This window comes from Dysidea avara, chromosome 12 (genome assembly GCF_963678975.1).
Source record: "Dysidea avara chromosome 12, odDysAvar1.4, whole genome shotgun sequence".
NCBI lineage: Eukaryota > Metazoa > Porifera > Demospongiae > Dictyoceratida > Dysideidae > Dysidea > Dysidea avara.
In genome coordinates, this window is record NC_089283.1 from 13194336 (window position 1) to 13214457 (window position 20122).

The following is a 20122-nucleotide window of genomic DNA, read 5'->3' on the forward strand; positions in this document are numbered from 1 at the left end:
CAGTTTGGTGGATGTTTATTCCTTAGTGATAACTGAGATGAGTTGTGATATGACGCAAGCATAAATGTAGGATTACACAAGCTTTTCAGAAAGCAATTTCAGGAAACCAAGTGTGCCTACAGCCAGCCTATGGTCAGCTATGGGCGTGCCTGGTTAATAATCAACAGATATCATACAATTCTGCACTAACTCAATTGATTTGTACAAGCTCTATTGAATAATGAATTTGTGTTCTACTTTAGAGTACAGCCCACTCAGATTTGGAATGTTTGTCACATCACTCCACCTCAACTGTGTGATGGGACTACTACTGGTAGCCAGACTGGCTCTCTTACTAATAGCAGTGAGTTGTCTGTGGTATTTGGGATTATATATAGTTTATTAACATAGATGCTTTATCTGGTGGATTGACAGTTAAACATTGCTTAGGCCTGAGGAATAATTTTTCACGTACCACACGAGTTACATTTGCATGCTTATGTACCTATGTCCTTCTTTGTGACCAGTGTCTTTTCTCTTAGTAAAACTCTGTTTCATGAGTTTTGCATTATATTTTTAAACTGCTGAAGCTTGACAAGCAGCTAACAAGGTATATTATTTCTGAAAAAAAAATTAGCAAGATATATTGTAGAATCTGGTTGGTAAGTGCATGCGCTTATAATTTTTGGAGAAAACTTTTGTATAAATCGTACTGTCTGTTAGGTGCATACCAGCGTTGAAACCGGGTCGGGTCATCCAGGTCAACTGGGTCACATTTTGTCCGGGTCATCTGGGTCTGACCCGGTTTACAAATTATCCAGGTCTGACCTGGATTGGATCACATGAGAAATGAAATTGTTCGTTTGACGACGTGGAAACTTATAAACGCTAGTCGCGTAGCTCTTTCGTGAGCCACACCCACTTATTGCGTTACAAACATATGCTCAGCCATGTCCATTAATTAGTAAGTGCAGTGTGTAGCATGAAACTGTGTCTGTTGCTGTCTGCAAGCTTACATGGAGCCACGCCCACTAATCGATTATTGTATGAGTTGTATATAGTCTAGTCTTACAACAGGATAAGTACTTTTGTGAGCCACACCCACTTTAATATATTGGGAAATTGTAATACTAGGTATGCACGAAGCCACACCCAATTGCTGTCTAAACTCACAGTAGCTACGTGGAACCAAACTCACTGACTGATTTTAAATTATAAACTTACCGGCTTACTTATCACATAACTACTCGTTTACTCGACACAAATCGAACGATCAAAATGTAGTCTCACTTGAGACTACCCGAAACATAGCTCTTATCGCACGCCTCGGCTTTAATTAATCCGGGTCTGACCCGGATTGCTATCCGGGTCAGTGAGTCATCCGGGTCAGCAGTAGTGACCTGGTTTCAATGCTGGTGCATACGCCTAATAAATAACAGAAATAATTATGGTGTGTTAACACGGAATCGTTATGTTGTGATAGAGGAGTCAGTAGTTTGTGCCAGTGAGTAAGGATATTTGATTCTATTTCATAAGGGTAAAATCCTTTGTAACGAACAAGAATATTGCAATCTAGAAGGCTAATTTGCTGTATACACAGTGAAGGGAAACCTCTACGGAGATTTAAGCGCTCAAGGAGACATTAGTAATTTCATTGTTTCTTCCCATGTGTAGCTTTGTCGTGTCTTGAGCCTTGCATTTGGCCATGTACACTTATCAGCCATGGTTATAATCACAAGAAATGTGTATGCACTTAACAAATGATATGCATTTAATAGACATGTGCACTTAACAACCCCATTCTATGGTACTTCGTATACCTCCGTATACCCTCAATTTGAGCTCTGGCAACACGTGTGTTATATAGTTATGCTGTAGTAAGAAGTTAACAAACTAGCGCAATAATAAAATGAAGTAGGGTTCCAGTGATAAAAGGTAGTAAAGCTAGAGAGATGATGGTACGTAGATATGAGGAAAAATCCCTACTTGGCAATGTGGGGAATTCCTACTTTGGCATTGAAAAACATACCAATTTTTTTAGGAATTTTCCCACATTGCTACAATGCCAAGTAGGGATTTTCTCTCATAGCTACATCATCTCTTGTTTCACTACTTTTTATCACTGGAACCCTACTTCTATTTTTATTGTATTATTTACTATATTATTTATCAGGTAGTAATAGTGGTAGCAATAACGAACATTCTGATGACTCAAAGAAGAATCATACTGGAATAATTGCTGTTGTCTGTGTGACTGTTGGACTACTAGTACTAGTTGCTGTCGTTGTATCCATAACAGTGGTGATATACTATAAGAAGAGAACCCATCGTTGGTAAGTATAACTATACACGTCTGTCTTTGTGTTACCCGAGTTACTTGCGGACAAGTAGTAGGTAGATGTTCGTAAACTATTAATTAATGCAAATGTGTAATATAATGTATAGCAGTTTACAACCGAAATATGAGCAGACCTTCAGTTGTTCAACTACAATGGTCTCAAGTAATAATGCATGAAGTGTTGAATAGCTTGGCCCATTTATTTATATAGACTGTTTTTAATAATAGACTGTTTGTTTACACTATGTAAGTATACGTAGAAACCTAGAAGCAATCTGTTTCAATCTACCATAATTTGCTTCTTTTTTCGTTGTAAAATAATTTTCATATGCAAAACTTGTACAAAAATTTCTTACACTACATAAGATTGAACTACTCTAATAGAGCAGTCATTTGCATAAATCATACGAAAATATTTTTGCATGAAAATTTTATCACGAAAATTATTTTACACAAAAATAAAGCAAATTATGATATCTATTTATCCACTAGTTTAAATTCACCCCCAAGTTTGTTAAGAACCATGCCCTCTGTTCTTCACCTCGGTCTGTGGGTTCAGTATTACATCATGATATCATATCTTGTAAATCCACATTTCCGTATTGTCGTCTATAAAAGAAAGTGGCTATGGCTCCTTAGGAAGGCATTGAGATCAGATCAGTGTAATCACATCAGTAATCATTAGTGAGATGTGCTGCATGTTGACTCACTCAAATAGAGATACAGTACTCAGCAGGTTTCCGCCTAATTAGAAAATGGTATATATGCATAAAAGCCTTTGATCTTTCAAATTTAACAAGGTTTCTAATGTCACAAAGAAACCTCCTATCAGACTTGTAACATTTCACAAATCTATGTTATCCCACAGTTGAACCTACCAAATGGCTTTTTTCTTAACCTGAACACGTGTGACAGATCAAGATCAACCTGGTCTATTTTCAACACTGACTGAGATCAAGGCAATCACTGTAGTAAGACACTTGATTAAACAGTAGAAATTAAAGAAATAGAAGAAATCACTTCTCACTCCAGATGGTCGAGGATACAGATGTTCCATACAAGCACATAGGCCCCAGTCAAACAAATAAACTTTTAACACATACAGTTGTTCAAAACTTTTGATAATGGATTTCAAAAGTACGTTGCAAAATCACCTAGGTGCATTTTTCTCCAACCTAATGTCAACAAAACTGGCTGAAGGTACATAACCAAGGACCGGTGGTCTTATGCATAATCCAGATTTAGGGTATGATAGACTTCTCAAAAGTAATGCCTCACTGACCTCAATTTTCTGCAAAGCAGACTCACTTGATTTTCAGTGGAGATAACCGAATTACTACAGAAGGGGGAAATAGGGGAGATAGTACCTGTAAAGCAACCAGAGTTTTATTCAACTGTCTTTCTTATTATTAAGGAAGGCGGAGGGCAATGCCCGGTAAACAATCTCAAAGTTCTAAACAACTATGTGAACAAGAAACACTTCAAAATGGTGGGCATTCATAAATTGAAAAACTGTTTATTTTGACTGGTTAGTCACAATAGATCTAAAGGACACCTTTTTCATAGTATCCATTCACCCAAGCCACGAAAAGTTTCTCAGGTTCACATTCAAAGAGAAGACCTACCAATTCAACTGTCTACCATTTGTCTCAGCTCCATGGGTATTTTCAAAAATTAGTGCTATAGCCATTCTCTGAGAGAGAGAGAGAGAGAGAGAGAGACAGACAGACAGACAGACAGACAGACAGACAGACAGACAGAAAGAGAAAGACAGAGAGAGAGACAGAGACCAGATGACTGGAACATTGTACCTTGTAGAATATCTGGGATTCATTGTGAGCACCAAGAAATCAGTACTGAATCCAGCTCAGGAAATAGAATTCCTGGGTCTGTCTGGACTCAGCAGCAATGGAGATAAAGCTTCCTTCAATCAAAATCAAACACAAATTTCATGAAAGCTTACTAGTAAAGCAGAAAACAGTTTCAGCCTGCATGCTTGCACAACTACTGGACAAGATGAATGCTACACAGTATGTCCTTCTTCCAGGGCCTCTGTTCTATTGCCACCTATAAATGGCACTGACTAACACACTAGATCAGAACTCCCAATGCTACGAATAACAAGTCCCTCTAGCACAAGAACAGAGCTTATGATAAGAATTCTCTGTTGTCCTGCCACAATGTCCTGACAAACCAAAATCGGCCGGACAATTGCCAAAATTGACTGGACATGAGATGAATGCCCAACATGTCTACTGTAGCATAGCAAATAAACATTATAGTGGTAAGACATCACATGCCTTACTGCAACTGTTGTGTGGTTAAAGTACACCAGTGGGTTGGCAATGGTACATTTATGGTCACTCCCTTGGGTTGTAAGAATGTATACTATCTCCTGGCAACCAAGTGAATGTTATTGTTGATAGCATGCCAGCTCAGCCCTTAGGCTCCTTCATTATGCTTTGATGGGACACTGTGTCCGGACAAATTGCATTATGGTCAGACATCTATGCAATTTGACCGGATTTTGTCCAGTGTCCGGACGTTATCATAAGCTCTGCAAGAGTGTCTGGAGGAGCTGCAATGGTGGGACAACAACATGTACAGGTGGATGGCAAAACACTTGTGCAGAGGGAAATAGATCTAGTGATTGATTCCGATACATCCCAGGAGGGATGGGGTGTTTGCTGTTCCAGATGTCCCAACTCCCAACAGGAACACTTGATGCACATCAATAGTCTCAAACTACTTGCAGCAAGCCTGGCAGCCAACTTTTGCAAAGTCCAAGACAGCAATATTCATCCTGCTGAGAATCTTCAACATCCCAGCAGTTGCCTACATCAACAATCTGGTCCAGGGAATTGGTGATACTCACAAGAGATCTGTGGACATGGTGCATATCCACATTGCAGCAGCGGGCTTGCCATAGCACACTCTACTAGAGGGGGCATCTTCTTCTCTATCTGCAAATGTTGGTATCACTACCAATGACATTCTGAAGGAAACTAAATGGAGTTCTGAGTTAGTATTCCAGAAATCATACAGTACGGTAGTACTGTATATTAGGGATCATGGAGATTTAAATTTTGTGGCCAAAAAAATCACACCAAAACAATACCATCCTGACGCTTTGGCGGGTATAGCCAAGCCCAAATTGCCTTCAGTATAACCCTAAATGCTACCCCAACAAAAATTTTTATAATGGAATTTCTACTGACTCAATTAGGGATCATAGAAAATAGTAGGGAAACAAGGGAGGTCGCCTACACCTGCAGATATACTAGTAGTGCAGTGGCATAGTGAAAGATACATAACAATTGTGCATTTTGTGATAAAAGCACCAAATTTGGTACAGAAGTAGTTGATTACATTACAAGCAAATCTGGATATTGGGCCATCACAGACCACACCCCCTTTGATGGGTACCGCCCCTTTTGTTACATGTGCATACAACCCATGAATTATCCAAGGTAACAGTGAAATTGCTTTCTGAAGTGGTAATACAACTTATTACTACACTAATAATGTGAAAATTTAGTTAATAGTGATATATATTTTTTGTTAAAGTTATTAATAAGTGTCAGCCTAAGTGTAGATATATAGTACATACATTAATACGTAACACCGATCAGTTTTCTACACATTCTCCTTCACAAGCACAGAGAGCTGTACATTCAAGTGCCAGCTTCTTACATCTACAATTCCTCACACAGCCCTTTTTGCATTTGCATGACACCAGTTCATAACAGACCTCAGAGGCCTCTGGTAGGGTAGTCCAGTTTGGCTAAAAAAAGCCATCTTCTGTCTTCATCCAGCCCCCTTGTTGGAGAAGGCAGCACGGGACTTGCTTTCAATGACTGACCCTACACATATCCACCTTGATACACTGCTCTTTTCACATGCTGTTCCAGAGCTGCCTTAGTTGGAGGAATAGCTTTCACATTAGTTCTCTTTGTGAAAAGCTTTTGCCGAGCTTTGTTGATATCTGTGCACATACTGGTCCTGTCATACAACAAGATCACAAACCTCTCAATAGTGAGCATAACTTCCGCTGGAACATCACTTGGTGCACATGACAGTTTCAGTAATACATCAGTAAGCTATGGTAGTGTATTCCAAGTGCTCCATGCTGTTTTTTTGCCATGTCCTACAAAACTGGACACCGTGTCACAGCCAGTAAGGGCATGAAATATTGGAAGAGTCTGTGCCTTCTTTGGTCCTAGTGCATTTGCTATCTTATGAGCAGCTAAGTAGCAGAAATGCTTGCCAGTTCCAAATGCTAGCCAGAGTTCTGCTGGGGTACCTAAGTATTGTACAACAGATACAGCAAGTACCACTACATCTGTGTCTTCTGTCCTCACAAGCACCTTGTCATGCCCATGAAGTGCTGCATGATGTGTGTGCAACAGCATGCGGGTATCAGCTTCTTCTTGTGTACATGGAGAAATCAAGTCAACATCATCTAGTAATGGCTGCTCAGAATTGATTTACCAACAGTTATGACAAGCTGTTTTGCTTTTAAATCAAACGAATCTATCAGAGCATGAGACAAAAATTGAAATAGCTCAGCTTTATTACTGTCTACTTGCAGAAAATCATGCCAATTCCCTGGAATGAGAGTTCCTGTAACCACACATCTATGCACTCCTATGCCACGTTTTTCTCTAGCTGTGCTCTTCAGAGTGTTCTCTACGTATCTATCCCAAACCAAGTCTACTCGTGATGCAGCTTGAAACTGGGACAATATGTACGGAACAAAAATCTGTGAGGCATATTCATCAAAATTCTTAACAGAAGGTTTCAGCATTTGAACAATGACTGCTCCATCAATAATTATGCTGCCCACCACTGGAGCCCCACACTGACATTCAGAAAGACCCTTCAAATATGTTAGGAGGTCACTTTTAGTGTCTAAATAAAGACTACCACCATCAGATAATGCTAGAGGTGTACCGATAATCGGATCTGCTAAAATATCGGCCATCGATATGGTAATTTTTACCAATATCGGTATCGGGTGCAGGACAGCAGGAGGACTGATATCGCTACCGATTTTTATACAGTAGCAATAGTCTGTACATAAACGGATTATTTCTACATTATCCATGTGGCTCTTTAGTGCCAGTGGCCTATTCACTCTGAAACAAGGGCTACGCTACGAGAAACCATATAAATACACGTGATTCTAGTGTTTGTTACTGGAAAGCTTATCGCAGTCTTTACAAATGAAGCAGTTATAGAGTACCTTGTAATAAAAAGAAGGGTCACAGATAACCAAGGAAATTTGCTGTACCAGCTTCTCACAAGCCATTAGAATGCGGAGTAATGCAGAAATATCCGTTTAATGCTTCATGGGAGTATACATAAAAATGTTTGTGGGTGCCTAATTGTCTAGATTGCACAATAGAAACCCAAGCTGGATATCACCACAGGCAGAGTACAGCAATGAATACATATTGTAGGGTAGGTAAATGTACACTTTTAACTATAATGCAAATATCGGATCAACTATCGGTTATCGGCTTCTTTTGGTGGCATCAATATCGGATATCAGGACATGCCAAAAACCCATATCGGTACACCTCTAGATAATGCTGGCGGGTAAGCATGATTTTCATGGCGAAACAACTCTTCGAGGTTCCCTTCCCTTGTCTGACACCCAATGTATAGCCTTGAGAAAAGTTTCACATCACATTTTAGTACAGCTACCTGCAGCTTCCCTTTGCTGACTCTTTGTTGTGTAGTATTTTTGAACAGCTTGAAATTGTTGCGGTGAATGACATCATGTACTTCCTTTGTTCTTTTAACAAGACGTTCTTTAACAAAAGCGTGAAATTGTTCTTGGCCAAGTCTTCTTGCATTCTTAACAGTTTCTACTGCTGCATGGTCTGCAATCTCTTTGCTGTCAAGGACAAGAAGATCAGTACTTTCTTCTTCAAAAGGATTGCCAAGATCTTCAGTCACACTAATCAGGGAGAGTACATCTTTACCAAAGTTAGCTTGGACAGTTGGGGTTTGGTCATGATGATTTGTGTGTACAGTGATCAAGTTCTTTGTGAAATTCTTCAACTACTCTAGATACCTCTGGTCCTGCAACCATCCACCATTGTAGAGCACTTCCATTATTTGTGAGACCAACAGCTCCTCCATCTCCTTTGATAAGGGCATTGTTCTGTTCATGTGCTTGGTCAATAGGGATACTCGAGAAAACTCGCCTGGTCTTGTGAACAACAAATTTGCCACTATTGAACTATTTGGCAACATCTGGCTGCCTGTTTGGAAGTTCAGCCATGTCTCTGAGATGAACCGGAATCCACCGAGCATAATTGGTGTGATCCAAGGCAAAGAACCATGGAACAAGCTCAGTTAGGGCATCGAGGTACATTGCAAAGGATGCTACGCATAGAGAACACACAAATATCAACATACATAATTCTAGTTCCATAACAGTTGTCCAGTACTGAAAATGAGGGCAGATTGTTTCCCTGAGATCAGACCATTGTTGGAATTCCAGAAGACTCTGCTCTTCCCCGAATATGTCACACGGTAATGATCATAAGCACGATGCTTTAAAATGTATAGTACAACAACTGTGATTTGATGGGATCTTCGAGTACGAGCAACATGTGTTGCTTGTAAAAATGAGTCAGCTATTCCTGGTGATGCAAGGTCTGCTTGCACTAGTGCTTGTACCCAACCACTACCTCTTAACCAGTCTCCAAGGGTCTTCAAAATTGCCATTTCAATGTGGAGTCCACCAAACATGACCACATACTTATCTTCCCCATACTCATCTGGCCAGGTCCATTGGATTTGTTTGGCCAAGGCATTATTAGCTGATCAAACGTGATCACTGGTATCTGCTCAGGATTTAAGTGGTGAACAGTACGTTTAATCACATTAAATGAATGTTTAATCATTGCCAATGTGTGGGCAGATTCATGGAACAGTGGTAGTAAGGAATTAGGACAGATAACATAGTGCCTGGCTGCTGGCATGATATGCAGCCCAAGATACCCTTTCTGGAGTCCCATTTTGGATGGCTAAAACTTCTTTTGTATGATTAAGCCAAAGGTATTCTTGTTCAGTGTGTTGCTTGTAGTTGGTCCTGTCCAGAGATGAAACTATGGGAACAGAAACAGATGATCTCTTGATGCTGTCAGTAACTGGAGGCACTTCGGTGTAGTAGTGTGGTAATTTATTAACTGCTTTAGAGCTTGTATTTTGAGATTCTGCATCAATGGTGATATTTCGCTCTATCAAACTTGAGGTGCTGGAAGAGAGATATACCAGTACCGTGAAAGGACTCTTTTGATGTTGTTGAGCTGGGATTATAATCTATGTTATCTACAGCAGAAGTAGTAAAAACGCTACCACGTAACCTTGGAGGACAAACTACATGATCAGTATGGAACTGCTCACAAACTTGATTTCCCATATGTGCTGAGAGGAGAAGAACGCGGTCGTAGGAGACACTTCGCCCTAGATGATAAAGCCTGTCTACCAGTTCCTTCTTATGTGTATGACCATGTAACATCAGTCCTACATAAATAGGAAGTGGTGTCTCCTGAGCAGAATTATGTCTTACAGAGATGGCTTCAGTGGAGGGCTCTTTCCTTCTATGCTTGATGCTGTTGAACTTGATAAGTTGAGCAATGGATAGTGTGGCAGGTGTTGTGCCTTCATCGTGATCTGTAATAGTTGGACTTTCTAGTATCATGTTAACCAAGGCTAGTAGCAGTGATGATACAGACTCTTTCTGGCAGCCCTCTGTTAGTCCGGTAAATGGTTTGGCATCCTTAAACATATGATTGTGCACAATCTTTGCAGCACGTGCAAGGATAATAGCATCACTATCACTGTTAATTTCACAAGCCTTGGCCAAAGCAGGACCAATGTCATTTTCAAATGTTAATAAAATAACTCGACCTTTTTTCTGAGCTCGCATGTCAGTAAACTCAGCTAACAAACGTTGTTTGAGCCTGGTTGTATGTGGTCTCATATCTAGCTTTATTCCTAGTTGCTCCATTCGTGTGGTATACAGACGTGCCAGATCACTTTGTTTAAATACCGGTGACCTCTCTACGTTATGTTGGCATACTTCTTCAATGTACAATACCAATTCTGCAAACACAATCCTCGATATCGTTTCCGATTCATAAGTGCCTTTACATCTATTAGCTTTGGCTTTTCGTGCGCGATTATATAAGTCTACCAAGCATTTAGTGTGATACTTGGCTTCCAAAGTTACCATGTCTGCAGTGCTGAGTTTAGCCAATAGCTCTGTGTCTTCAAGAAGCACGGCACATGCATGCACATTTTCATTGACTTGGAATGTGGCCACCTCATGGATGCCACTATTGCCAGGAGGTTTCCCACAGAAAAAACATACAGCCTTTATACTACTACTACTACTTTCGTTATATTTTGACCTTGTATGTGTACATCCCACATTAGTACTGTACTTCTCACTCTCAACTCTCTTTTCTGCTCTTCGTAACTTTGTGTTGTTGTATTTCAGCCTACATGATTGATGGTATTGAGCTTCATTATTAATCATGGTCATTTCAATCCCGTTACCCTCATCTAACCTCTCCAAGCTAAATGGCAATTCTCCAAGTTGACTAAACTTAATCAAATTATCTGCAAGTGAACTGTAACCACTGCCCACATCTTTCCTTTTGGATTTAGAAGGACATGTAAGTGGCTCTTCATCATCTTGACAGATCATACATAGTTTCCAGTTTGTGACAGTTGGCTGTTGTATCGAGTTGGGAGAATCAATTTGACATTTGTTTCTAATTAAGTATTATCAACTTGACACTAGGGTGCTGCTAGCTCTTACATTCTGAAATGAAACAATAATTAAGGTAAATTCACCAACTTGTAATTGAAAGCTGCTGTGGTTATTTAGTGTACTACACTTACCACTTCTGTGTCTGTATACAGTATGAAGTGCAAACTTTATAGCAGTTACCAGGTAACAAGTACAACACAGCTGCACTATCACTGAAAAAAACTTTTATTGGTACATGAAAACATGTGTTATTACATGAGTACATGAAAACACAAATGAGTAAACAACAAAAGTGTAATAATTATGTAATCAACATCATCAAGTGTACTCTGATAGCAGGGTCCTCAGCAGGAACACTATGACATGTATACAATGTCAACTAAAGCACCTAGATGTGTACTATACATTATTACTAAGTGTATGATTACTTTAGAAAGCAATTTAACCTGTTACATTGTTTATAACTTGGATAATTCATGGGTTGTTTGCACATGTAACAAAAGGGGCGGTACCCATGAAAGGGGGCGTGGTCTGTGATGGCCCAATATCCAGATTTGCTTGTAATGTAATTAACTACTTCTGTACCAAATTTGGTGCTTTTATCACAAAATGCATAATTGTTATGGTATGTCAGTGTACTATAGTGGACATTTAACTCCTAAGGGATTAAATAACCACTAGTATATCTGCAGGTGTAGGCGACCTCTCTTGTTTCCTACTTTTTCTTTATATGTGACCGTCTCAGTGAAAACCCATCTAGTTCGCACAAGCATGCGTATTGAGAAAATCGAAATTTAAAAATAATTTGTAAAATTATGCATGCTACAAGAAAAATATGCAAGTTTTTATTGGGCCAGTACTCAAAGAAGAAAGACTCAAATCGATTACAACTATACACCATCTTATTCGCCTACTCATGGGGAGTTCAAACATCTTTGTTTCATTTCTGTAGCTCCAATGGTTTGCATGTCACGTGCATTTGTTTACGATGCGGTAGACGTAAACAAAATCGTCGCCATTTCTTTAACAAAACCGCCTTCATACGCCTATGCACAAGTGACTGCAGGGCTAAAACTATACCTTGGTTGATCTGCCAATCCATGTTGAACATTGTAAACCAAATTCCAATTTTGTAGACTAATCCAAATGGAAGTTATGGCTGTGAATGCAAGCACCTGTAGTTTATTTTTAGTATAGTCACTGTACAAATCGATTTCCTTGTTCTTCCTACTTTCTAGCGCTGTAATTCCAAAACTACTCACCACAGAAGGCTGAAACTTTGGTGAATCATTCCTTGGACACTGCAGATGATGCTGAGAAATTAAAAAAAAATTCGGAAGTTGTGCAAACTAGACGGGTTTTCGCTGAGATAGTCATATATTTGTTTTATTATAAATCATCTGACAATCGTCATCTGGTAGAGCATTTCTGTCCAATTCAGCTATATACAAGCAACACCATTGATATGAGATACTGAAGTACTCCATATTAGGAGCTTTGCACTTCTCACAAAAAATGTTGACTGGAAAATGGCCTCTAGTGCTCGAAATTAAAAAAAATAAAAGTAGTATAGTGGAATGTTCTGCTGACTGACTATTACTAACTGCCTATAACTAACTGCCTAATTCCTTCAGACAGGTGTAACTATATACAGTGAAACCTGTGTATTAAGGACACCTTTGGACTGAAGAATAGTGTCCTGATTATCAAGGTGTCCTGATTTTCCAGGTCAAATTGCATGCTAATGGATATTTTTGGACCATTACCATGTGTTCAGATTATACAGGCGTCCTCATTTTCAAGTGTCCTGATTAACAGATTCCACTGTAATAGCCATAGGCGTTGGAACCGGGGGGGCCGGGCCCCCACACTATTTTCAAAAGTATGTTTTAGCCCCCTCACTTTTTGGGGCAATTACTAGTAGCCAATCAGCCAAAGTTATATATACACACAGAAATACATACCTCCATACGAGAAGCATGCAAAAGCACTCTGGGGTGTGACATCACCAGTCCACTGCAACTGTCAAGCCATTCATTGTATGATTAAATAACACAAGAACGCCTGTAATTTTATTTCTGTTATGCTTGCACATGATATCTATTGTTCAAATATTTCCTGGATCCTGTGCAGTGAGAAGTTTAAACAGTAGAAAGAGTGTCATATCCGTGGCATTATATGATGTGGGAAAGTTTAACTCGAATTGAGGGTGGTAACAGATCTAAGTCCAAGAGGGCAGTCACACTGTAGTGTGCGAGTGTATGGGAGTTGCTGACTACTGACGATTAAACCAGAAATTATTGTGGTGAAGTTGATTTATCAAGAGAAACAAACAAGGATGTTGAAACTCAAAGTGGCCAGCTGTGAATGCAGTGTGGTATTCACGTGATCTTCACTCAGTTTGGGAACACCTGCTAGAGCAGACATCCCAGCTTGTAGTTCCTTAAAGGTAACGATGTTTCACTTTGCGGATAACCACTATTAATGCTGTAATCCTTGCAGTGTGAAGTACGTAAAGCTCGGATAAAGAAAAGACCTTCACGTGACCATGATTTCTCATGTGATATATACATGCATCAAGCACATGCAGTACATAGGTGTAGAGGAGCATAGCGGCAGGATAGGGAGTGAAGAGATATAGCTATGTAGTATAGGTATAGGGCTATTAGCTAGTGATAACACCCCCCACAACACCTTTATATAAACGCACGTATGAATTGGGTACAAAGGAGCCGAACCCTGTGTGTCTGCATGGATATTAATCAGTTTATGGTTGACTGGTTATGGCTATCTTTGGCCCCCCCCCCCCCCCCACTCTGAAAATCGTTCCTACGCCTTTGGTAATAGCTAAAGATATACAGGCTTAATTTAGACGTCACTTCAGTCCGACAGGTGCCTATTGGTATACTGCAATATGGGCTGAAAGTAGCTGGCCTCTTCACCTTTCAGTAGTTGATAGTTGGGGCACACATTCAGATGCAAAATTATTTTCTGGTACCATTCTTTCTTGCTATGCATGGGTTCATGTAAACACACAAGTGAAAGGAAAAAATTAAGAATTTAAGATAGATACTAATTTATTTATTTTCTTTGTTTATTTATTGTTACTGGGCAGACGGCAATTGCCGATGCGCCCAGGGGTGATCAACACCCCAAAGAAATCACATAAAATATACAGCAAACAGTTAGATAGACAATAAGTAATGAAACAAAGGAGGTTGTCTACACTTGCAGATATACTAGTGAACATTAATTTTAATTCGTACTCCAGTATGCTGAAATGTCCACTAATATATCTTCAGGTGTGAAATGATACTTACCATTGGTGAAATCTATGTGATTCATGTGTATTGGTATTTTCATGTTAGTGTCTTATTTTATTGTCATTTATAGGATTTCTGTCAATAGTGGTGATACAGTCAGAATGATGTCAGATAATAATGATGAAATATAAATCACCTTTGGGCAGATGATATTTTAATTACAAAATAACAACATTTTAATGTGTAAACTGCAAGTGTATTTTTTATGTGGAATTTAACATGTAGCAGCACCACAATTTTGTTGTTGATTATATTTCTTGATATTGTGTTTTGTTTACTGTTACCACCACTAAACCATGTTGTCACCTATTGCTTGCCATGCTGTGTTGCTACAGAGAATACATAATTTGTACATTTAATTCTTAATGCACATAGTGTGAACAAATTATTATGCACTGTATAACATTATAGTAAGGTTTGTGTGTGAGGTAGAGTTTTTGTGAAATTTGCGCTTTACTTGCAAAGAGTCCTGTTAAGTCACATTTTTCAGGTGACAGTGTTTAGCTAAAAATTTTGGGATTTTAATGTTTTCATTGTAGTTTCTGTGTATCCAAGGTATGATATATAATTATTATTAACACTTTACAGTGACTAGCACTGAAGGTCTGACAGCAACATGTGCTGCAGCCTTAGGATTATCTTACATAATTTCAAGGACTTAGACTTAATGACTTGATAAATTATATAATTATAGCAATGTATAGAAAATTACTTAGCATGTATATATTGGAGTACAGTATACAGTACTATAGTATCCATAACTATTGTAACATCTGTATTTGTGAGTGTCAGGATGTTTAACCTGCTGTGCACTAAGGCTTATGCTTCTTACACAATTTTGTCATGCTGGCAGATTTCAATATGCATGTTTCCCTAAATGTTAATTGTGGTTTATTACTGGTCAGAAATTGTTGTGATCCAATCTATTGAAATGAAAAACACAAGATTTAGCTAGCTGCTAGTTAGTCCTATGTGTATAATATCTAATCCAAAACAGCCAAGCTGTAAAAAAAGATTGCGCACTCCAAAAAGGCTATGGTGAAAAAAGATGTGAAATCCAAGGTGGCGGCCAAGAAATGGCTGTGATGGTAAAAGTTTTAAGAACGACAATTCGGGTGAATTTGTGTAGCCTCCTCCAAGTTTCCCTAGGATTTGGCACCAAATTCACCTGAATTGTTATTAAAATTTTTGCCATTAACCTACCATCACAGCCATTTCTTGGCCACCACCTTTGATTTCACATCTTTTTTCACAATAGCCTTTTTGGGGGTTGCACTCTTTTTTACAGCTGGGCTGTTTTGGAGTAGATATCACTTCTTTTTATATTTGTATACCCCAAAGCCGGTTTTAACCTATCTTTTTTTCCTTTACCACAGGAAGATGAAAAAGTTTTAAAGCAGATTTTTAATACTTTAACTATTTTTGATTTATCAGTAAATATACAAGTGATATTTTTACATGCAAATTATTCCCTACAGGATACCTTGTTTGCAGCTGATCTCTCTACTAGGTGACATAAAATGTAGCTGAACTCTCTACAGGGTGATTTGCTTGCAGCTGAACTCTCTACAGGGTGATTTACTTTCAGCTGAAATCTCTACAGGATTCTCTCTACAGGCTGGCTTGTTTCTAGCTGAACTCTATCTGTTTGTAGTTGAACTTTTACAAGGTGATTTGTTTGTAACTGAAGTCTCTACAGACTCAGGGGCGTACACAGGAATTTTGAAAAGGGCTTTCCACCACAGCTGAGTGACTGTTATATTAGAGCAGTTTATATTACCTGACTGCTCTATTAGAGTATCTCGATCTTTTCACCAAAATCATAATTCAGAATAATGCTATAGCCGCCTATAGGTGTTGCTATCATGTGTAAACTATTATTTAACTAAGATAAAAATTCAAAATATGCCCTGTTCCATGATAGATTTCAGATTCAGGAAACCTGAAGTTTTAATTTCTTAATGTTTCAAGAAGTGTGTAAAATCCAAAGGGGTTTCCTGAAACCCCTGGAAACCCCCCTCGGTACACCCCTGACTACAGGGTTATTTTGTTTGTAGCTGATTTCTTTATAGGGTGACCTGTTTCTAGCTGATTTCTCTACAAGGCAACTTGTTTCTAGCTGATCTATCTATAGGGTGATTTGTTTGTAGCTGAATTTTCTACAGGGTAATTTGTTTGTAGCTGAGCTCTCTCTACAGGGTTATCATGATTTGTTTGTGGCTGAACTTTCTAGGGTGGTTTGTTTGTAGCTGAACTCTCTACATGGTGACTTGTTTGTAGCTGATCTTTCTACAGAGTGAATTGCTTTTATCTGATTTCACTAGGGTGACTTGTTTGTAGCTGGACTCTTTACAGGGTGACTTGCTTGTAGCTGATCTCTCTACAGGGTGAGTTTTTACTAGCTGAAGTTGCTGAACTCTCTACAGGGTGATTTGTTTTTAGCTGATCTCTCTACAGGATAACTTGTTTCTAGCTGAGCTTTCTCCACAGGGTGATTTAATTGCTTGTAGCTGAACTCTGTACAAGGTGATTTGTTTGTGCTGAACTCTACAGGGTGAATTGATTTCAAGCTGATCTCCCTACAGGGTGGCTTGTAATGGTCTGAATCACTAGAGCGATTTATCTGTAGCTGCATGGTGACTGTTCTATTAGAGTATCTCGGCAGTTGAATGCTCTAATATGGTCACTGTTCTATTAGAGTATCTTTTGCTACATGTAATTATTATTATTATTATTATTATATTATTTTAATGTACAAACTCAATCAAAGAGTATAATCATACATATTACATTATTTACTTATAAATTTATATGATTATTAAATAAATCAAGTGTTGAGGCTTGGACAATGTGACCATCAAGTTTATTCCATAATTTTATAGTGAAAGGAAAAAAGTAGTTCTTATAGGCATCTACTCTTGTTGGAATCTTAGATGGTGTCCTCTAGTTATGGTGGTACTTGGTGTTAGCTGTTCTTGTACATTATTATCCATCATATCATTTACTACTTTATATATCAGTTGAATTCTCAAATCATTCCTCCGTTTCTCTAGTATGTGCCATTGCAAACTGTTCAACGTTTCTGTAACACTAGCTGTCCTATCACAACAAATCTTGCTGCCCTTCTCTGTACCATTTCTATTTTGTGGATGTTCTGTTCATGGTATGGAGACCACACTGTGCAGGCATATTCTAGAATTGGGCGAACAAAAGTATTATAGCAGTGACATTTGACTGTTGCAGGACATTTTGCTAAATTTCATTGTAAAAGGCCTCTTACTGAATTTGCTTTGGCAGTGATCGTGTTGATATGCTGTGTCCATTTAAGGTTTTTGTCAATAACGTATTTCACTTTCAAATTATAACTAAGTGGTATGTAATCCAATTCTTTTGTACTACTGCAAGTACTTTCTATGATGATTATTCCAGCTACATAGCTCATTGCTCTAAGTGGTTTGCCTGGTAGGCGTGAAAACTAACATAAAAATAAATTGCATAATTGTGACACAGGTTGGGTATTGTGTCATATCTCCATGGTCTTAATCTTGATTTTTTTCAAACCACATAGAGGCACTCCTACTATGGTTACTCCATCTACATAGCAATTTTCAGCTCATTCCTCCAAGGGGTTTACCCTGTGGGCGTGACAGACCTTCGACCTTATTTTACGCGAATAATCGATCATAACTCCTTGAATGTTCATTGGATTCCCACCAAATGTGGTACTGAGATCCACTGTAATGAGCCCTTTAAGTGTGCCAAAGTTCAGTCCGTTTGGAGCACACATTCGTGTTTTATGGCGGATTTTGCAAAGTGTGCGAAATCAAGAAGAACAAGAGAAAAAAAAACAAAGAAATAATGAAATTTTGGTTGCTCATATCTCGGAAAGTTCTGGAGCGATGCTCATCAAATTTGGTATGTAGACTCCCCTACCTGGCCGGAACTTCTGTAGCAAATTTGGTTCCAATCGGATAAGGGATCACAGAGCTACATTGGTGTGAAAATCGTGTTTTCTTTCTTCTTGTCAATATACTCACGGTGTGGCGCGCCGGCTTCTTGGGCCGCACGACACACTGCGTGTCTTGATTCACCAATGTCCATTATTTTGTTGTGAATGTTCTATTAAAGTGCTCTATTAGAATATCATGAACCACGATAGTGGGTTTATAAATAGGGATAGCCCCATGTTTTTTGCAAAAACTCTAATAACTAGAACGCACGCCTAAAAACCACATTGGACAGCATCCTCCAACTTAAAACAACCTTCTGGTGGTTATTTGCTATTAGTATTGGTCCACTAGTAAGTATCAAATGAAAAGGAAACAATATGCGTATTTGGGACAAAACTGAAATTTGTCGTTTTGTTCATCTTCATAGCTATTTTCACTTATGTACAGCAAAAGTTATTCACCTTTTCGCTCTAAAAGCTATATAGCCATGCTTACTGAGTCCTTAAGCTTTCGCGTGTCCATGACCTATCAATAAGCCTGTATTCTACAGATCGCCAACCACCCTATACCTCCATTACACTATTGGCAGCAGCTCCGTATACTAAAGAAGCCGTACAACCACAAAATTACAGGATATTCTGTTGTGTGAGCTAGGCCTGCGCCTACGGCATAATCTTGAGAATAATAGGTCCCCAATTTCGTGAGAATAATTCCGGAATAATAGGATGGTTAGAGGCATAATTTTTAGAATAATCGGACGACCACGGGAATAATCGGTGAAATTAGGGGGCGTGTCTCTTCCTGATTACCCAGAAGAAAGAGTTAAGCTACTACAAATGATATAAAGCTGACAGGAGTGCTGGCTGAAAGGAGCTGAAAAGCCTCTAAAAGATCGATATACTCTAATAGAACGCTCAAATACTCTAATAAAGCAGTCAGATCGTTTCATGTTGACATTCTGCAGCCAGCATCAGGGATTTAACTGCATGATTATCTGCAATTCTGAAACTTGTACATCTTATACCAGTGTATCTTCTTCAAGTGTTTGAGTATTATTATCTATCTAACTTAGTAGCTATACAGTAGTTACAGCATATTATTATAATACACTAATAATTTAATACACTTGAATTATTACTGTAGGTAGCTATTCTAAGTCTGCTGTAACTATTATGGATAGAAAAATGATATGTAAAGTGGAATGCTTCATATATGGCTACTAATAATTCGGACAAAACTACTTACAGAAGTATCTTAAAAACTAAGTGTCTAGCTATATAGCCACAGATATATACTGAATGAGAATAATTATGGAATAATAGGCTGGATACAAGAATAATAAAAAGAATAATAAGAGAGTTTTTTGGGAAATTCTGGAAAGAATAATAGGTAAAATTTTGAGCATAATAGGCTCAGGCCTAGTGTGAGCTCCTTTGGGCTTTGCTGTAGCGTTAGTCAAGGCTAAAAGTAGAGATGCCAACCTCTCAACGGAGTGAGACCTCAAACACTACCAGCAATGTGGACTAGACTCAAAAGTGCAGTTCCAGGATCTTTGGTAGTAAAGAACAAAAAAAGGTCGCTACTTGCTCAAAGTACATAAATAAGCACAGGAGTGTCCAATTTTAAGCACAGGGCTAATGATGAAGCAGATCAGGTGTGAGAAATTAAGCTGAAAGAGTGAGAAACAGAGGGTTAGGCGTGAGAGCATGAGATTACTAGCCAAAGAGTGAGACTC

At 38.7% G+C, this 20122-nt stretch overlaps 1 protein-coding gene across 1 annotated transcript in view; it reads left to right on the forward strand.

Moving 5' to 3' along the window:
* The window catches only part of LOC136240327 (uncharacterized), a 29993-nt gene extending 15273 nt beyond the window's left edge, over positions 1-14720 (forward strand). Inside the window, exons 5-7 of the mRNA XM_066031273.1 lie at positions 243-343; positions 2153-2312; positions 14508-14720. Of these exons, the coding sequence (XP_065887345.1) occupies positions 243-343; positions 2153-2312; positions 14508-14568 (322 nt within the window). The 3' untranslated portion in view covers positions 14569-14720. The remainder of the gene's footprint in view (positions 1-242; positions 344-2152; positions 2313-14507) is intronic.
* Positions 14721-20122: the final 5402 nt, after the last annotated feature.